The sequence below is a fragment of the Pseudorasbora parva genome, chromosome 15, assembly GCF_024679245.1.
Source record: "Pseudorasbora parva isolate DD20220531a chromosome 15, ASM2467924v1, whole genome shotgun sequence".
Classification (NCBI taxonomy): domain Eukaryota; kingdom Metazoa; phylum Chordata; class Actinopteri; order Cypriniformes; family Gobionidae; genus Pseudorasbora; species Pseudorasbora parva.
Window position 1 is genome coordinate 5,295,126 of NC_090186.1, and position 20,797 is coordinate 5,315,922.

General features: G+C 37.3%; 2 protein-coding genes across 11 annotated transcripts in view; one reads left to right on the plus strand and one right to left on the minus strand.

Annotated features, from left to right (window-relative positions):
* On the minus strand, positions 1-9,404 carry zgc:153896 (uncharacterized protein LOC569930 homolog). Of its 3 annotated transcripts, none has more exons than XM_067416845.1 (6): positions 9,266-9,404; positions 5,080-5,207; positions 3,297-3,442; positions 1,589-2,215; positions 426-657; positions 1-279 (listed from the first exon to the last, which is right to left on the minus strand). In XM_067416845.1, exons 1-6 carry the CDS (start codon positions 9,271-9,273, stop codon positions 206-208), a joined length of 1,215 nt encoding a protein of 404 aa, XP_067272946.1. In that variant the 5' UTR covers positions 9,274-9,404; the 3' UTR covers positions 1-205. The 3 variants fall into 3 exon arrangements, with proteins under 3 accessions (XP_067272946.1, XP_067272947.1, XP_067272945.1); XM_067416846.1 differs by lacking the exon at positions 9,266-9,404 and adding an exon at positions 5,970-6,180; XM_067416844.1 differs by lacking the exon at positions 9,266-9,404 and having other exon boundaries at positions 5,080-5,906.
* exoc1 (exocyst complex component 1) overlaps positions 6,302-20,797 on the plus strand; it is a 24,542-nt gene continuing 10,046 nt past the window's right edge. Inside the window, exons 1-13 of one of the 8 annotated variants that reach the window (XM_067416835.1) lie at positions 6,302-6,458; positions 7,613-7,744; positions 7,824-7,954; positions 8,152-8,311; positions 8,593-8,610; positions 9,287-9,474; positions 10,537-10,764; positions 12,054-12,186; positions 12,275-12,408; positions 13,174-13,242; positions 16,665-16,814; positions 18,278-18,386; positions 20,333-20,377. In XM_067416835.1, the coding sequence (XP_067272936.1) occupies positions 7,621-7,744; positions 7,824-7,954; positions 8,152-8,311; positions 8,593-8,610; positions 9,287-9,474; positions 10,537-10,764; positions 12,054-12,186; positions 12,275-12,408; positions 13,174-13,242; positions 16,665-16,814; positions 18,278-18,386; positions 20,333-20,377 (1,489 nt within the window). In that variant the 5' untranslated portion in view covers positions 6,302-6,458; positions 7,613-7,620. The remainder of the gene's footprint in view (positions 6,459-7,612; positions 7,745-7,823; positions 7,955-8,151; positions 8,312-8,592; positions 8,611-9,286; positions 9,475-10,536; positions 10,765-12,053; positions 12,187-12,274; positions 12,409-13,173; positions 13,243-16,664; positions 16,815-18,277; positions 18,387-20,332; positions 20,378-20,797) is intronic. The other 7 variants (XM_067416837.1, XM_067416838.1, XM_067416839.1 and 4 more) reach the window with 7 other exon arrangements.

Sequence of the window (20,797 nt, forward strand, 5' to 3'; positions counted from 1 at the left end):
AGTGCACCCCAAGAAATGTTATAAAACAATGCAGTTTATGACCCCTTTAATATAATAAATATGAATAGACAAATTTTAATTATCATCACTTTCAGTATTGAAATAAGAAAACTTAGAAAACAATACTCTTAATTTAAAAGTAATTTAGATGATGCATTCAGGGTTTGCTGATTGCAAAGTATTATAAGTATTTCGGTAAATCTCTTCAAATGAAGGTTAAAATAACTATCATTAATGTCAGAAGGGTTAAAGACTTCTTGATTCTTCCACTGCTCCCACCTGCAAATAAGAAAGGGATTGCAGTGGTTACTAAATATATTCTTAAAATTTAAACCAAAATGGTTCAAATAATTTGTTAGACTGACAGAAGAGGCAACTTTCAATGAACCCCTCTTCTGAGAGTCAAATGTGAATCAGATGCTTACCGACATCAGTGTTATCCACCAGCATGCCTTTAGTGTCACTGAGGCTTCCGTTGTTTGCTTCTGGAGCTACACCCAACAGCTCACACATCAGCGGATAGATGCTGACACTGTCAAACGGCTCAGCCAAGAAATTATCCCTAAAGTCGGGTCCAAAGGCTCGAAAGAACATTTTCATATCCATTTCCTCATTACTGAATCCATGATCTCCTTTGTTAATATGCAAAAGGATCTTCTGCACAAACCGAAAAAGAAAAAAAAAATGTTAGAGCAGAAAAAAGATTAATTCAGGTAGACTGTTTACATAAATCCACCCTTCAATCTAATAATAACACTACTGTTTGGAGGCAGATTTATTTATTTATTTATTTATTTTTGAAAGAAATTAAGATAGCAAGTATACATTTTTTTGTGTTCAAGATTTACAGTCGTTTTGTAGTGCACTGACAACATAGTTTTATATAATACGTTTAATAATTAGGTAAATAAAAATATGAGACCTTAAATTTTGAGCTGCAAATTATAACTTTGACCTATAACATCCTATGACATGAAATTCATCTAAATTTAAATGATCTCATAGATGTGGCCATTGTGTTTTGTGGTCATGGTGGCAGCAGCTGGCTGCAGGAAATGTCCCATATGTGGTTTTGACAGTCCTACTACAGTTATCCGCTTTAAATCAATATTGCACACTAAGCACAGTTTCCCTAAAGCCACCTGGCGTGGTGGCGCCAGGGCTTGGGCCCCATTATCGCTGCTTGCAGCTATATTTGATTTATCTACTGATAAAAGATCAAAACTAGCTGAATAATGTGGAGCTTGTACGACGTGTTAATTACCATTCTTGGCTAAAATATTGTCAGATTTCACATTGAGCTTTCAAACAATGGACCCTTTTCACAGACTTTGTTGACACATTTCCAAAGCTATCAACATTGCAAATCTCTTTTAACCAATGTAATAATTCGCTCTATATTTTTTCCCCTCATTCCCCCCTCAAGTTGTGGAAACTTTCTCATTTTTCTTTTGCTACTTGAGCAAATGGAAATTAAAAAAATTATCCCATAGAAGTTTACCCAACTAGGACTAATTCTGCTTTTGAGAATCCTGGAAATGTGAAAAGGGTAAGTAAATAAATAATATATATTTCCAAAGCCACTTACTGAGTTAATATTGAACCCCAGATCTGCCAGAAGAACTATAGGTTGAATTCTCTCATGTTTGCCTATGTGAAAGTGTTCTGGAATCTCTTCTTTCTTATAGACCGTCAGATTTGGATGTGCATTCTTCAAGGCATCATACACTTCCTGTTCTTTGCCCTTCTTCGGTGTGATCATCCCAAACCCACCATAGTCAAGCAGGTCAAAGCTGGATTGATTTGCGAAACTCATGTAATTGCTAAGCTTTATCTCATGAACCTCACTGGCCTTTTTAATAGTGGTCATGCCATGGTCTGAGGTCAGGATGACGTTAAGATGATCAGCCAAACCGTTCTTGTGAATTGACTCCCTGAGGTAGCCAATAGTGCGGTCAATCTGCTCAATTATCTTTCTTCTCTCTGGGGTTTCGGGGCCTGAAGCATGACCCACATTGTCTGGTTCTCCATAGTAGAGAGTAACAAAGTCAAAGTCCTCTTTGGTGAACCATCCCATAACCGTGTCTATGTTCTGCCTCCACTCTGTCTCATTGTCATCAGGATGATTGTGATCGAGCACTAGGGAACGATCCACAGCTTGCCCACTGTATTTTGCTGCTCCACCAGGATAGAAAAATGATGCTGTTTTCAGACCCTTTGAATTATACAGAAGATGTTACTGGGGAAGACCATGTCAATTCATTTACAATGACGGACGATTTTGCAAAAGTAAAAAAAAGTAATCCAGTCAAAAGTTTGGAATAATGGCTTTTGTTTTATTTTAATAATGGTTTTGAACGAAGTCTCGTATGGTCACAAAGGCTACATGTATTTGATCAAATATAGGCCAACAGTAAAAAAAGTAATATTGTGAAATAGTATTACAATTTAAAGTAACTGTTTTCTATTGTATCTATAAATTAAATGGAATAGTTTGTCATTATTCCAGTCTTCACTGTCACATCACCGAAATAAATTATTTCAAAAACATATTAAATTTGAAATATTTCACAATACTAATATTTTTACATAATTTTGAATGAATGAATGCAGCCCTGGTCAACATAAGAGTTAAAAAGATTTAAAGCAATTAAAAAATCTTTAAACATCCCCTGTGGTAAAAGTTTTTAATGTTGTTTGTATGTGGTATTTTTAATATGCTTTCAGACAAACCATGTGGAAATTCATAAGTCAACACCTTTGCCGATATGAAAAATTGTGTATTTAGCAATATTGCGGGTAAATTATGTATATGATATGATGTTATGATGAACTGTAGCCTATGTCTTTCTCCACTGACGATCTTTGATGTTCAAAGCATTTCTAAGGATGCTGATTGTTAGAAGGCAGACTGAGATGATGAACGGGGTTTGTGCAACATTAGCATTATTAGCTATTCTATAACACAGTCAAGCTAAAGGCTAATCATATTAATTACAGTTATGTGTCCGGTGTAGAGCGATACCTTTGTGCAGCGTTTACTACAGTAACTGCAGTAAACAAATGAATTAGCGAATACTAAATGGGGTAAGTTAGAGTTACATTTAAGCTTCATGAAGAAATTTTCTCACAGGATTTTTTTTAAATATGTAATTTATGGTGATCAGAGATATGATTTAAATTTTTTAATTCCAAACCTTTGACCGGTACGTAGTATACAAAAATCAAATACATTTTATTTTGTATTTTGTCCTTACAATCGGCTTACAATAAGCTTGTCAGAGGAGAAAGTTCACCTGATTCTGGGCTGTTATCCACAGGGGCAAAGCACCGTTATCCCACCATTCAGATTTTTTAAGTGTTGCCTTATGGGTGAGTCTCAAGCCAGTTGTAACATTAAACATCAGGTTATGGACAACACCATGATTCTCTATCCATCTCCCTGGATGAAAGATTAACATACAATCATATTGTTATATACTGTGATTAATATTCAGTATACATAACACAATTGTATTCAGTCATATCAACAAATTGCTCTAACTAATAGTGGATTCAAATGAACTAAGATTGTCGAATATCTTTTCTGTCTTTTTCTTATGTCGAGAACTGTAAATTGGTCATTGAACAAGGTTTATGAACCTGGACCACTGCTTATGTAAATAACCTTGAAGATTGGAGCTCATGCTAACCTTGCACATTGTCATTTAACAAGGTTGAAGTTATTGGCCAAGTAAGCGTGTGCTCAGCAGATCTCAGAAGACAGTTTAAGACTTTGCACATCATGATAATGCAGACTGGACAAGAATATAAACACTAGTATGGTAAGCCATGGGGGCACACAGCACATCTAAGTGTGAATCAGATGCATGAATATTTGCACTTATTTCAGCAAAATTATATAAAATAATAATACATTTCATTAAAAAAATAAAATAATAAAATAATAATAATATATATCAATCAAGCATAACATTATGACCACCCTCCTAGTATTTCGTGTTTGCTGCCAAAACAGCCCTGAGCCATCAAGGCTTGGACTCCACTTGACTCCTGAAGGTGTGCTGTGGGATCTGGCATCAAGATGTTAGCAGCAGATCCTTTAAGTCCTGTAACTTGTGAGGTGGAGCCTCCATTGATTATTGCCCAAAGCATCACACTGCCTCCGCCAGCTTGCCCTTTTTCCATAGTGGATTCTGGTGCCATGTGTTTCCCAGGTAAGCAACGGACACGCACCCGGCCATCCGTGTGATGTAAAAGAAAACATGATTCATCAGACCAGGTCACCTTCTTCCATTGATCTGTGGTCCAGTTATGATGCTCACGTGCCACTGTTGGTGCTTTTGGCGGTGTCAGGGGTCAGCATGGGCAGCCTGACTGATCTGCCGCTATGCTCTGTGTATTCTGACAACTGTCTATCAGAACCAGCATTAACTTATTGAGCAATTTTAGCTACAGGAGCTCGTCTGTTTGATCGGACCACACGGGCCAGCCTTCGCTCCCCACGTGCATCAATGAGCCATGACCCTGTCACTGGTTCACCACTGTTCTTTCCTTGAGGCACTTTTGATAGATACTGACCACTGCAGACCGGGAACAGCCCACAAGAGCTGCAGTTTTAGAGATGCTCTGACCCAGTCGTCTAGCCGTCACAATTTGGCCCTTGTCAAACTCACTCAAATCCTTACACTTGCCCAATTCTCCTGCTTCTAACACATCACCTTTGAGGACAAAATGTTTACTTGCTGCCTAATGTATCCCACCCACTAACAGATAATCAGTGTTATTTACTTCATAATATATACATACACTGATCAGACATAACATTATGATCACTGACAGTTGATGTGAATAACACTAATTATCTCTTCATCTCTTCTGTGCCTGATCGGTGTGTGTATAATATAAAATGTATATTTTATATTATATGCAGTACAAAAGCTACCAATTCAGTGTTTAGATTAATTTGGCCATATCAGAGCTTCTGTTCTGCTCTTTTTGTGCCATGCCTTCTGTAAGTGTGTATTCTACACACACGTCAATGAGATTTAACCTAAATAAGCTAGTGTTGAGCCTTACCAGTAATAGTTGTAAAGTGTGATGGAGATGTCATGGTGATCGCTGGGGGATTGATGTACTTTGCCTTCACTCCCTCTTTAACGAGCATGTCCAGATTTGGTGTATCCACATCTTGGTCGTAATTCCACCTGAAACCGTCAAAAGAGATCAGCAGCAACTTATTATGCGTCTTCCTTTTGGACAGGGGTTTACTGCTCACACAGAGAGACAACACCAACACCAGCAGAAGTTCTGACTTCATCTTGAGAGATTTCTAAGCAGAATGAAAATCAGCAAAAGCTGACCTTGGTGTTATTATCCGGCATTATCAGGGGACTGATAAGACAATCTATATATTTTCTGTTTCCTCAAGTCAGTTTATTGTTACTGAAATTATACTTTTCTATCATACTAGTGAACAAATGATCTTAAAATATATTTGTATAAAATATATTGTAGCCTGCTGTAAACTAGAAAAGGTCTTGTTTTCATAGATTTCTTTTATTACCAACCAAGACAAATCAGTTCCCTTTTTAACCTTAGGCCTATGAGATAAGCTTGAAGCTCACGTTTAATCCCACCGGTCACAATTATGACCACGTCTTTTTTCTTATTTCTGGAAGCTCTAAAAGGGTTGTTGTTGGCTTTAGGCAAGAAATTAAACTTTTAAATGAAAAGTTTATAGGCTAATAATTATAGCAATTATAATTACCTTCCTATTTCCTACAATTAAGTAATTTCTTCATCATTTTATTTGATTATTTGTGCCATACTGCTGCATATGAATGCTTTTTGTCCTTCCTAAGAGCCAACCCATGTTAACTTCTTTGTTAATGTAGCCTAATAAAACCCTATTTAACCCAGTCTTTAAAATAATTGTTGGAAGTTTGGAATGCATTAACACCATATACCTAGATTCAACTTTGGTCTACTAGACATTTAATATACTAGAAATATTTTTCTCTGGGAAAAAAAATGCGATTTAATGGGTTAAGAATGGAGCTCATAAACGGTTAAGGATGATAAGTTTAGAGATCTGCTATTGTTGATCATCAGTTCATATCATCTTTATATACACAAGAACTACCGGGAAAAAAAAACCTGTCAACATAAATCACAGCATCTACGGTTGTTCCATTAAAGATAAAGGAACTGCTTCCGGTATTATTTCTACAATAAAAGTCACAGTTCAGTGGGTGACTTTTATTGTAGAAATACTACCGGAAGTAGGAAGTTTATGTGTTTTTTCGCTCATTAAAGTTTTCTTATTCACACTGCTCTCAGGGCTGGGTCCCTGACAGCTGATGTGATATTCAGGAAAGACAAATCTTTTATTTTAATCAAATACAAATCAAAGTGTTAAAGACAGCATTTTCGCCACTGCATTGGATATTAAGAAGGTAAGCTTCGACTAGTAGTCGCAGTTTATTGGTTTCTCAAAAAGGCCCCTGCGCTGTGTTTACTGGGTCAGCTGACCTTTTTATACATACAAAACATCTGTTATTATTATGACAATAAAGACATCTTCATAAAAAAACGTAGTTATGTAATCTAAGATTTAAACAAAGCCTTTATTTAAAAAAAAAAAATACAATGGCGGTAAGTGGCCTACATAGGCCTATGGTTTTAATATACATCATACTGCGGAATAATAATAATTTTATTCTGTGGTATTTACTGCAATCAATATGGTACTTTCTATTAATGTTTTTTGTTTGTGAATAATAGACATATGTTCACATTTAAGTTACCTACATGAATAAAATGAAACTTGTATGAATGTGAGAAAGCACCTTTTTTACCTGCATGTCTGTAATGCTTCAGCTATATTTGTGACCCTGGAACACAAAACCAGTGATAAGGGTACTTTGTTTTTTTAAATTAATATTTATACATAATCTGAAACCAGACTAAATAAGCTTTCTATTGATGTTTGGTTTGTTAGGATATTTGGCTGAGATACAACTATTTGAAAATCTGTAATCTGAGGGTGCAAAAAGTCCTTCGCAATGCATATTACTACTAATAATAAATGTGTGCTATATTTACGGTAGGAAATGTACAAAATATCGTAATGCAACGTGATCTTTACTTAAGATAGGATATAATATATCCTAATGATTTTGGCATAACAGAAAAATTTATAATTTTAACCCATACAATGTATTGTGTTGGCTATTGCCACAAATATACCTGTGAGACTTGGTTTTGTGGTTCAGGGTCAGATTTGTCGTGTTTTATTGTCTCTTGTACATTTGAAGTATTGTTGCACACTTACAGCTGACAGATGAAGTATTTTCTATTAGGGATGCAGCGATATTAAAATTTTGGTCAGTACAATAACTGATAATTCTTTATATTTTAAATCCAATAACAAATATATTGGCCAATAAATCTAAATCCAAATTTGAATATGATTTTTGGGAGCCATTAATAGCCATGACCCAAGCACACAATTATGATGTTCTCATACATAAGGCCCATTCAGATTACATATGTTTAGTATAAATATTGTTTTCTGATTCCCATGACCCAACTGTGCTTTTAATTTCAGGAATAAACATGACCGCCATCAAGCACGCCCTTCAGAGGGATATTTTCACCCCCAATGACGAGCGTCTGCTTAGCATCGTCAATGTCTGCAAGGCCGGGAAAAAGAAGAAGAACTGTTTCCTGTGTGCCACAGGTAGAACACAGACACAGTCCGCAGATCCCTGTCAGATCATTTATTAAACACTCAATTATTGATGATTTTACCTTCTTAGTGACGACAGAGCGTCCCGTGCAGGTGAAGGTGGTGAAAGTGAAGAAGTCCGATAAAGGAGACTTCTATAAGAGACAGATGGCCTGGGAACTACGGGACCTGACAGAGGTTGATGCCAAAGATGCCACTAAGGTCAGAGGTCATATGTGAAACGTTACATGCGCATGACTCTGTGAGCGACCTCTAGCAGCGACAAATTACATATTGTGGCTTTAAAGTAATTTATTCGTTTTTAGTGTTTTATATTTGAATTATTTAGAGATTTAGTTATGGTTATTGGCCAGAATATACTGAGAAAATGTACTTTTTTCATTTCTTCCATTCTTCAGGAGAATCCAGAGTTTGACCTCCATTTTGAGAAGGTTTATCGGTGGGTTGCGAGCAGCGCCGCAGAGAAGAATTCATTCATCTCATGTATCTGGAAACTGAACCAGCGCTACCTTCGGAAGAAAGTGGAGTTTGAAAACGTCAGTCCTCAGCTGCTGGAGGGTATGGCTCACTACTTCTCCCGGTGGTGTGGGAGAGCAATAGCATGTTGTTAAACTACCAGTCTGTTTCTAATGTGTAATTACCTCAGCCCTTTTGATAGAAAAAATGATTGAAGCTTATTACATCTGCAGTGGTAGATACTCAAACTAGTTTTCCTGCAGCTAGTGCTCTCTCTCTTTCACTTTTTCTGAGCTCTTTTGGGTTTCTGCAGTGTCTTTATGAGTGTCCCTTAATGCTTTAACCTGATCTGTGCTGTTCTCTTTAAATCTCTCACTGGCCAGAGCTTCCTAAAGCTGAAGGTTTGTATGCTGTTTTTTCTTCCATCTTTAATCCTCCTCCATTTCCCACCGCCTGCTACTTTCCCCTTCATTAATTGTCATTCTTTCCTTCCATTAACCCCATAGGCAGTTAGCAGGGAACAGTTGCACATTGCTCACCCTCTAGATCTGTTTGTGTGCATGTGTTTTGTTGTAATTAATGTGTTACTTACATTATATTAATGGAGTAGTTTAGTTCATATACTCACGTGCATACACACTGTTCAAAAGTTTGGGATCGGTACGATTTTGTATTTCCAAGGCTGCATTTATTTGATTTACTTGACAGACACTAACAGTGATATTGTCAAAAAATATTACAATTTAAAATAACAGTTTTCTATTTTAATATATTTTGAAATGTATTTTATTCCTGTGATCAAAGCTGAATTTTCAGCATTATTTCTCCAGTCTTAAATGTCCAATGATCCTTCATAAATAAATCTAATATTATGAATTACTGCTTAAGAAACATTTCTGATTATTATTAAAAAGTCGGGTTGCGTAATATTTTTTTGGACTTTTGTGGTAAAAATGATAATTTCTTTAAAAACAAACAAACAAACAATGTACTGACCCCAAACTTTGAAACAGTGTATAATATTATATCATAGTATTATAATATTATAATGCTCACTGTCTCATGCCTTTTCCCCAGAGTCAGTCCCGAGTGGAGAGAGTCAGAGTGTTGCTGGAGGAGATGAGGACGCTCTGGACGATTACCAGGAGCTGAATGCCCGTGAGGAGCAGGACATTGAGGGCATGATGGAGGTCTGCGAGTACGCCATTTCCAACGCAGAGGCCTTCGCTGAGAAACTGTCCCGTGAGCTTCAGGTCCTAGATGGGGTGAGTATGTTAAACACTGGTGTGTTAAAGGGGTCCTAATATGCTTTGTCACTTTTTCAGCTTTAGTTAGTGTGTAATGTTGCTAAAAAAGGGTTACAAAGAGTTTCTGCAAGGTTACAAAGCTCAAAGTACACTCCAAAGGGAGATATTTTATTTAACAGAATACACTTTCCAAGAACTACAAACAAACGGCTCATTTGGACTACAACGCATTTTTTCCGGATCTTGTGAAGTCACAATATTACTCATTTAAATGATCATCGCCTACAGAATACATGAAAAAAGGGTACGAGGCCTGGTGGAGCTGCATTAGAGAAGACACCGTTGTTGCTGTCAAAGAGACACGCTGGTTTGCAAAACTCATTTGTTTGACCTTTCTAAGACTGAATAACTTTACATTTATTTTAAACACTGTTCCCGAACATTATAATCCCAGCGTTGAAAACCCGCACAAAAGCTTCCCACTTTGTCGGGACAATCTGTTGTCCGTTGGTGACGCCCCATTGGAAATTATTTGTCTATGAAGCTTTGTCAGACCATAACTCAGTTACTACTGAGAATGGTCTGGTTTTAACCAGGCTAGGACATTTCCCAAACGAGCTAAAAAGTGCTGCCAGTCACGACACTCTGGGCCAGCTAACAAATCACAGCACATTTCATATTTCAGAAGAAGGGGCTTCATCGAAAACAGAACTAAATGGCATATTCAAACCAGACTGGGGAGAGAGGTGCTTTTAATAATGTAAAATATGTGAAAAGTAAAGTTTTTTGAACAATCAAGCATGAAAGCAAACCTCAAAAACAAGACTTTGTGAAAAGGCATAATAGGACCCCTTCAATACTAGAAATTTTGAACAAATATTTATTGCACCTGTCATTGGGATTTCATAATAACCTTTATCTATATTAAGCTGAGTGCAATAATTATCTAAAGTTCAAGGCCAATGTGGCTTGAAGTTTTTCTGATAATGTAGTGTAGTTATTCTTTGACAACCATATCAAAGGTGAAACTAGCTTTGTTTTTGGTATCATGAATAATAATATCTTTTCTTTTCTGCTCAGGCTAACATCCAGTCCATCATGGCCTCTGAGAAGCAGGTGAACATCCTCATGCAGCTGCTGGATCAGGCTCTGGGGGAGGTGGACAACATCGAAGGCAAGCTGCTGAGTTACGAGGAGATGCTGCAGAGCGTGAAGGAGCAGATGGACCAGATCTCCCAGAGCAACCGTCTCATTCAGATCAGCAACACCAACAATGGCAAATTACTGGATGAGATCCAGTTCCTCGTGGTACGTCAGGGCACAACATTTGTCAAATTTAAAATAATAATCCACATTTCAATTAAAAACAAAAGGTGCTCGAGATGTGACCATAATGTAAGAGTTTAAATGTTTTTGTTAGACTATACAAGGTCATCCATTTGAGTATAAAATTTGAATTTATTTTTTCAGCGGTTTTGACAGCCCCCAAGCCCAGAAGACTTTTCTTTGTTTAGTTTAGTTTAGTTTGTTGATTTATATAGCACATTTAAAACAACCAAGGTTGTAACCAAAGTGCTGTACAAGAGCATTAAAACAAGATCAAAACAGAATTACACATTAGATATAAACATTGAGGGTACAATATGTTTATATCTGACAATATGTGTTTTGTCAAGATTAGAAAAGGTTTTGACTATAAAGTATTTAAAATCATTTTTGTTATATGAAACCTGACACTAGGGGGGAGGAGCCCGCTAAAAGAATTTAAAGGGGTACTTCAGCGCTGGAAAGATGAATCTGTATTTAAACTGGGTCATTAATGTCGTAAAAATGTGAAATTATTTTTGAATTTGGTGCCTTCTAGACTGAGAAAAGACAGAAAATGTATTTTTGTCTAATGAGGATGAAAGAGTACAATTCCCAGAATGCTTTGCTGCCCTGTGAGGCCATTCCTAAAGCCTCCGCTACTGGATTACTGCGATTGAGTTAGAGAACAGACACTACAATTAAATACTGAACGTGTGTGTTCAATATAATGATCAAGTCACTGCGCGAGTGCCACAGCACAAATGCTGCAGGAGTCAGATTACATTTAATGTCATAAATGAGCTGATGAGCTCTCATGATGAGAGCTGAGGTAATCGCGACCACATTTGCGTTATACATTCACAACGCGAGTTCAGTCTGGCGTGTTTTCAGTTCATGCCTTTGCAAGCTTAACTTTCATAGAAATTAATTTGAGAAGTTAAAAGACTAACATTGCTCAGCATCCGTTTAAATGAATACCTGCAGCTGCGAGCTGAGCTCTGAGTGTGATCTCCATCCCCCATGCACGGGTGTAAAACAAACAAACCCTCTGCAGTTCCCTCACAGACCCCAGTTTGGGAAACACTATTAAATGATAAATGTATAGTGGCATATGATTTATACATCGTTTATATAAATGTCTTTATACTTGTTTATTAACTTGTTTATTTATTTAAAATACCAAGGGGAGTACAGTTCTAGATGGGGGTGTGCTTCTGTACTGCCTAAGGTATGATAAGAATTTGTCTATTTTTATCGCTTTAACTTTTTTGTCTTTTTTATCATGGTAGAACTACATGGATCTGTCAAAAGGACACATCAAGGCTTTGCAAGAAGGCGATTTGTCTTCTCCTAAGGGTATCGAAGCCTGCATCAACGCTTCTGAGGCTCTGTCCCAGTGCATGAATGTAGCGCTCAAACCAGGTACCGCTCTCATACGTCACTCGCTGTGTGAAAATATCACTTTAAAGGTGTGCATGAGCAGCATTGATCATGTTTGTATGATGTTAAGGTCACGATAAGCTGATGGCAGTCAAGCAGCAGCAGCATCTGTTTTCTGAGCTCAGAGATACTTTTGCTCGCCGTCTCACCAACCACCTCAACAACGTGTTTGTGCACCAGGTAACATTATTACACACCTTACAGGTAAAGAACACACACATCTTACATGTATGACAATAGCTGTGTCTCATTTCGTTAAATTTTAAAGGCTGCCTCCTCCGGAGGATACTGTGAAGGATGCAGTATATGGAGTGTCCTCAGTCAGAATTAAACGAGACATCCTTTGTAGGACACACAGGCAGGAAGTATCACGTTGCTATGCCAACACGTTCAGCCTCGTTCACTCTCACGCCAGTTTAAATTAAAATTATTAATAACTTGAAAATGCCCATGAAATGTTTCATGTCTTGACAGCAATGTACCCTTCTAAACGTTTAAAAAGCACTAAACACTTGTAATCCTGTTTACCACAACTCTCTGTTTCAGGTAATACAGCTTAAAAAACAAAAACAAGCTTAAAACTAATTACATTTAAACACCACATCTACGCTTGCATTTATATCTGGCAGTGGTGCTGTTTTTTCTTATAATATAAAAAATATGACAGTTGTTAACGGCGATGCAAAGAATGGCAAGTTATCTGCAGAAGCGAAGGATACACCTCATGCACACTCCGAAATCCTGTGAAAGAAGGGCGCATTCGAAGGTCGCATTTGGAGTGTCCTGCTCATTTTGGAAATGAGACGGCTTTATGAATTCAAATGCGACCTCTGGAAGACGCAGCCTTCCGAAATGAGACACAGCTAATGCATTGCTGAGGAGTTTCAGTCTGATTCTTTCTCCTGTGTGGCCACCAGTCGTGTCTCTCTATATCACTTTACTACACTGTGCTTTCTGTTCCTCTGTCAGTTCAACCACTTCAGTCACTTCAAAATGACCATCCCTCAGTTCTATAGGTCGTCCTGTCTGTCACTCCCTGTGAGTACGCCCACTCCAGCATCCTGTTTGACCCGCCCACTCTAACAGTCACGCAACTCCACGTTCTTGGACCTAACTGTCTCATCAGTGCTTCTCTCTCCATGGAAACATTTCATTTAAGCATGTTCATGGTGATGTCATCCAGATGTTCTCATCTTAGGCTTCTAAGATGATCTCCCCATTAGGGATGTCACAATTCTCAATATAATATTGAACTGTTCGGTACGTCAATCACGGTTCAATACTCGCTTGTGAATTGTTTTTTTGTTGTTGTTTTGTTTTGCATTAAATTAATTATTTCTATTTCTATTCGTTTTAATATTTCTCTCAGTTTATTTAGGCTCTTTTTGAGTGTGCCTGTGAGTCTAAGCGCTGATATTAGCAAATATCCAATCATATGCACTAAAGTTAGGGGGTGTTCAGCCGCGTTTTTAAGCCTTGCCGGTTAAACATTTCATTTGTGTTTTACATGCGCTGAGCGCGCGCGCCTGTCAATCACACGTGATTACTGGACTAAGTAGTCTTACTGCGGTAAAACTGTCAAATACACATAAGGTTTACGTAAACACAGTCGGTTATGTCTAAAGTGAAAATAAAATCACGTGTCTGTATATGAGATGCGAGCAGGTCTTAGCAGCGCAGTAATTGTGAACACTTGTCCCTAAAGAGACAGTTCACCTCTAAATTTATGTTAATAAAACAACTAAAACAATGAGAAAAATCACTCACTGCTCTTGAATAAAGTATATACAGTAGCTTTTAATCAATGTATATTGCATATTGAAGACTAAGTAGTTTTAATTTTAGCCTACATGTATTCATTTAATTTCATACTTAAGTGCTACTGTTCATCTCTGAGCTGCCACTGTAAATCTTTATATATATTTATTTTATATTATACAATACACCAGGAATGTGTACAAGGTTTTTTTTAAAGGTGCACTATGCAACTTTCCGTCCACTGGAGGGCGCCTATTCAAAACAAATGCGTAGTTTGATGACGCAAAGTGTGAGCGCAGCATCTTGGGAGATGTGGTCTTCTCATCACAGCCAGTGCAAAATAGGACTCGGGCAGAAATCACGTTGATGGATGCGGTTATTAACGTTACTGTAGTGTAAAGCAGAGCAGGAGCGAGTGTTATGGACCTGATCACAGCTGCTGGAGCGATTGTTAAACAAATACCCGCCTCGCAAATACCGGGACTTTTATTATGACGGGACGGGACACGGTCGCCGGGCGCCTGCACTGATCCGCTCTTCCGGTTATGATTTTGAGGTAATGCAGCTCTGTTTATCATATTAGATACAGTTAAGTGTGTTGAAAATGATGTTATGACGTTACTCCGTGCGTTCACTTGTTCACACTGCTAAGAGTAAAGCGCTCCTGCCAAGTAAAACCCGAAACCGAGGGTACGGCAGATATGACGCAATTGACAGGCGACTCCCTCAAACGCTATGCTGAAACGTCCCGGTCCTTAGTTAAAATAGCAATTTTCTCACAATTTACAAATAGTTGGAAACATCTGGGATATTGTAAGTACTCAACTGAACAAAATATATAACACCGGCCTAGTGGTTTTTGGATATTTTACTGCAAAAATACTACATAGTGCACCTTTAAAGTAAAGTTGAGTTTAAGTAAGGCTTTTCAAGTCGTTTAAGTAAAATAGATTATTTCAATAAAAACATTTTCTTCTGAACCTCGTTCTGCTCCTGTCGCCTAAGAATAGAATAGCAAAAATCGAACCGAACCGAAAACCGTGGTTAAAAACCGAGGTATATTTTGAACCGTGGACTGTATTGTTGCATCCCTATTTCCCATAAACCTCCCAGCCAACATCATACTTGTGTTAGTAGTTTCTGATTTTGTCCCCTGAAGATGTGAGGGGTCTTCATTGCCTTGTTTTGCTCACTCTCCGATGGAATTATGGGATGCTCGTGAGGAAATGTGGCCTGATCAGCATGCAGTTCCTGTAATGTTTGCCTTCATGATGTGATATGTTTTAATTATGCATTGAGAAGGGACTGATTGACTGTGAGAATAGCACAACTGTCGGTTTTGGGGCAGTGTTCATGGATTTGTGACGCTTGGTGGTTGTTGCCCAACTAATTACTGTTAATCACTGTAATATAACAGCAACCTTTTTTGTGTAAGTAGGGCTGGGTGTTTATACAGATTTCGATATTCGTTTAAGTTCTCAATTTGATTCCATCATAATGTCCATTTTCTATAGGAAATATATTTTCTCTACACAGGGCAGTGTTTTAAACTGATTCAATGACCATTCATTTGCTGTACACAAGTTATTTATGAAATCACATTTATTAAAGACTGTGAATGCATGTTCACAAATCAGATTTTTAAAATATGTTTTTACACAGCCACTGAAAATAGTTCATCATAGCAAACAATGAATGTTGGGACTTCATATAATGTTGGCACAGTATGTAAGTTTCGCTGCTTATTCAAAACAAAGGTGTAGCTTGATGACGGCGTGAATGAGCGTGGGATCATGGGAGTTGTAGTCTTGACTCTTCACCTCCACAGCCGATGGAAAGGAATCCGACGGACTCGGGCAGAAATCATGTTCATGAATGAGTGAATGTATTAAAGTTTTATTAGCGTTACGGTGGTATGAAGCAGGACGCACGAGAGCCCTTGAGAGAGCGAATGCTAATGAGAGAGACCTGCGCCAAACACCGTCTCTGAGCTTTTATTCTGCTTATGCTGCAGTCGCCGCTTCCGCTCTTTTCGTTGTGTGTGTGGGGGAACGCAGTGCTGTTTTACACGCTTAAAACAATCATACTAAACACATTTGAGTGTGTTGAGAGTTATGTTATGTTATTCTATGTTCGCTCGGCAGCTGCTGTGAGTTGCACTTTGCAGTAAATTTAGGGTAGCCGTCATAAGACGTCATTGACAGGCGCAGCAAGGACACGGTCCTTAATTCTGGGTAAAATAGAGGATTTCACTGGATTTAAACTTTGTTGGAACCAATTGGGATAATGTAAGTACACAGGTCAACAAAATATATAGCAATGCTCTAGTGGTTTTTGGATATTTTTATCTAAAGATCGTACATATTGTGCCTTTAATGTATAAGCGTTAAATGCCGCATTATATGTTTTGTTATGTCCCTGATAAAGTCCATTATCATTTGTGGCCACTAACACAGTTCCCTTATCATCCGTTTCAGTTACCATTAAAATGCTATCATAATATAATAATGCTGCAATGTCTTATCCTCATGTCTAACATGAGACTTCGATATTGAATTGACATTGAAATTGTTCAAATAATAATCACGATTAATCTGAAAAACTGTATTCTTACCCAGCCCAGTTTGTGTGTTTTCCTTGATATTAACTTGCTTGGAATATCAACTCAATGAGTCGGTCTGTGTGTTTGTGTGTGTGTGTAGGGACACGATCAGAGCTCCACGTTGTCCCAGCACACGGCCGAGCTGACACTGCCCAAACACAGCCCTCTGCACAGAGACCTGCTCAGATACGCCAAACTGATGGAGTGGCTGAAGAACACCCAGAGAGAGAAGTATGAGGGCCTCTCCAGGGTGAGTGTTTATCACGTCCATCACTGCAGTCATGAAGGTTTGGAAGCATTCTGTCACGTTTATGCAGATTGTTTCATCTTGATAGTCATTAAAGTGTATGGAAACCCTAATCGGTGACGCATATGACAAAAGTCAAGGACAAAAACATGATTACTGTACTGAATATAAGACAACCCCTCTTTTTCAAGATATACATTTTGGGAAAAGGCTTTTTTAAGACCAATGGGAGTGGAAAGTTCAGCACAGGATCTACCAATGACAATCAAACTAAAAGAACACAACTATAATGACCAACGCAATCTATCAGTTAGCGTCTGGTTTAAGATGTGCTTTTTGGGTGGTAAATAATGGCACAAACAGTGAATTGACCAACGCACACCATAGTAAATCAATTTGCACGATTCATTTTAATACTCTCCTCCCATAAATTTTGCGTCTGAAAGGGAAACTACTAAAAAATGTCATATTAAAGAGTGAAAGTGGATATTCAGTGAGAAAAATGTTAGGTGGAACTTGTCAATTTTTTGGATGGTGAAAACGTATGCATTAAATGTATATCAGAAGGAAGCCAGAATAAATGTGAATATGCTGAAACAATGTCTCAATAGCTATTTGGCTGTAAGTTAACATCATCCAATAGTGTGCACGGCCTAAGTAACATGAGCAGAGCATGATGGTTGTTTTTAGAGGTTGTATATTTCAAAAACTTGAACCTTCTCATAAACAAAACAATGCACTGATGATTCATTCACCTATGAATATTAATTGTTAGTTGGTGTACATACCCGAAATGTGCATTAAGAAATGAGTAGGTTTTAATTAATTTTAATTGAGATCATAATTGGGACTTTATTTTAATAAGACACTCTGTTCCATTATTGATGTATGTTTCACTGTATAAGCATATGTTTAAAACACTTACAATCACCAACAATAATCACAGGTAAAAAAATCCCCCTGATAAAGTCCATTATTATTTATGACCACAGTACCCTTATCATCATTTACAGTAACCATTAAAATACTTTCATAATTCTGCAATGTCTTATCCTGATGTCCTCAGAGAGACGGTGGTTTTCCTTTTGAAATGGCACGCGGAGGAAAAAGGCAGTCATTTTTAATTTCAGCTCTGCCAAGTAATAGTACTGTTAATGTTTTTCAACAGACATTAAACCCAACAGACTCAAGGGCAAGGCCATATTTAAGGGTTTAGATGGAGCGATTATTGCTTTTCTGATCATCACTCAGTTCCAGTTCCCTAATGTTTTTGATGCATTTGTCTCTACCCTCTATTATTAAAATCTTTAAAATCCAAATGGGATCACAGACATGGCCTGGATTTTGATTGGATTTGTGTGACATTTCCTAGTCAGTTCCTCATTTCCATGGGAAAAATGCTGTTATAAATTATGTATTTATTTTTTGACTGTGGTCAAATTCCCATTCCTCATGTTTTTTTACAGACTTACGTGGATTACATGACTCGACTGTATGAGCGGGAAATTAAAGACTTCTTTGAAATTGCGAAGATCAAAATGGCGGGCACTAGTAAGGATGGGAAAGGAAAATTTGGTAAGACCACAATAAAAACTAATTGTTTTGTTTGTTTATCAGGATACTCTTAAAAAAGGGATTTTTGTCCATGCTATATCATCAGTCAGTGTGTGTCTTGTGTTTGCTATGTTGTGTGTTTGTCATAGTGTGTGTGTGCTGTCTGAATCTACATGTGTTTTCTTGCATGTTACACCACATGACAAACACACAGTTTAGAGTTGAATTTAAATGATCCAAATTAATTCTCTAGTGAAATCATTGAGATGTCAGTCATCGCTTGTCTCTGATATGATGGTGTGTAACGTCACGTTTTCATAGTAATGTCCTGACATGTGCTGCATGGCCAGAGTGTGTGTAATGCCATTACATGTGTCCTAGAGGCATGACACTCACAGGGAAAAACCTGAATACATGAGATCCCAGGATGCTTAGAACGGCATATTACAGAATACTTAAAAATAAGATAAAGAGGGAATAATTTAGCAAACCACTGTGCAAAAGTTTTGGGGTTTAAATATTTTTTTTAAAGAAGTATCTTATCCTCAACAAGGCTGCATTTATTTGATCAAAAATACAGTATAATGTTGTGAAATAGTATTACAATTTAAAATAACGTTTTTCCCATGTTAATATGTTTTAAAATAATTAATTCCTGTGATTTTAAAGCTGATTTTCCAGCATCATTACTCCAGTCTTTAGTGTCACATGATCCTTCAGAAATCATTCTGATAAGATGATTTGCTGGTCAAAAAACATTTCTTATTATCAATATTGACAATGGAAACCATGATACATTGTTTTCTTTGATAAATAAATATTTTGAAAGAACAGCATTTATTTGAAATAAAATCTTTTGTAACTTAATAAATGTCTTTACCGTCCCCTTTAAAAAAAATCTATATATATAATGACCCCAAACTTTTGAACTTAAATTTAGTATTTAGATATATTAAATATGTATAGAAAGGGATATTATATATATATATATATTTTTTTTTGGTAAACTAGGGATGGGCATTTTATTTTGTTTTCTTTTTCCCTACTATAAGTGACACGTTAAAGGTGTAGTGTGTAATATTTATGAGGCTCTATTGACAGAAATGCAATATAATATACATAACTATGTTTTCAGTGGTGTATAAAGACCTTTAATGAACCGTTATGTTTTTGTTAGCTTATAATGAGCGGTTTCTATCTACACACCGCAGTCTCCTTACAGTGAAGTCTCCATTTTGCACTGTCATGTTTCTACAGTGGCCATAAATGGACAAACTTCTCTACAGAGCGCTAGTCACTCTCTGCTGTGCTCCGAAAGGGAGGGGTGAGCGGTGGCAATTCACAACCTCACCAATAGATGCTGCTAAAAATTACACACTGCACCTTTAAGACATAAAATTAAAAATACTTTTTAAAGCGTTCCATTCCATACTATTTTTTTAATTTTAAAAAGCCCTCTTGGTTGCAAGACAATAATGCCTATTGCTGTCTGATGATTCAGACCACAACGTTAAAAAAATGTATATATTAGGCCCTTTTTTGGCAAGTTTGAATGTAATTATAACTGGATTTTCATATATGTAAAGGATTTTGAAGTTGCAGAAAAAAGTCCCTTTTTGTCTTCCGTGATTGATCACTGCTGTCAGTGCTCAGTTGCTCATGCCCATCCCTACTGGAAACATTTTTGCCTGCTTATGCTTGGAAACTTCCAGGTGTAAGTAAGATGTTCCTTTTCTTCTTTGTTTTTTTATAACCAGCTTCAGTCTCAGCTTTTTCCTTCATGTGATGAGAGAAAGGGAGCGTTTTGTTTCCAAATGGCCACTGAGCCCACAGCCTAAATTCAGCCACTGCAGTGCATGTCATATTTGAAAACTTTGACCTTTAACCTCTAACTCTGGCACCATGCTGCATGTTGTAAGCCTAACGTGTCTCTGTCTCTGATGCCTGCCTTTCTAACCGGCCTCCAGCCACGCTTCCGCGGAAAGAGAGTGCTCTCAAACAGGAGACAGAGAGTAAGTATCAGTGCCACGCCTATCCCATAATGCCTTGCTTCCTCTTAGTCAAAGGGCATATCTGCCACACAAACACAGTAAACCATTATCTTCAATGTTTCATGAGTATGCAAAACATGTTTACAGTCCTTTCTAAGCTTGAGTTACATGCACCGTTTTATGGATTTCTTCTTACCTTTTTCACTTTTTCTCGATCAAAACTAACCTCAAACTTGTCCAATGATATATCAGATTTGAAAATGTTTAATGTTAATACATAAGGGGTTAAAGGGGAGCTTGATTTTTTGTTTTTAATTTTTCATGCAATAAATTCTCTGTGATCTATGAGATTATTAGTAGTTAGATTGCATGCATGTCATGAACCTTTACAGATCAACATGCTTGCCACGGTAAGTTTAATAACCCATATAGAAAAGTGAG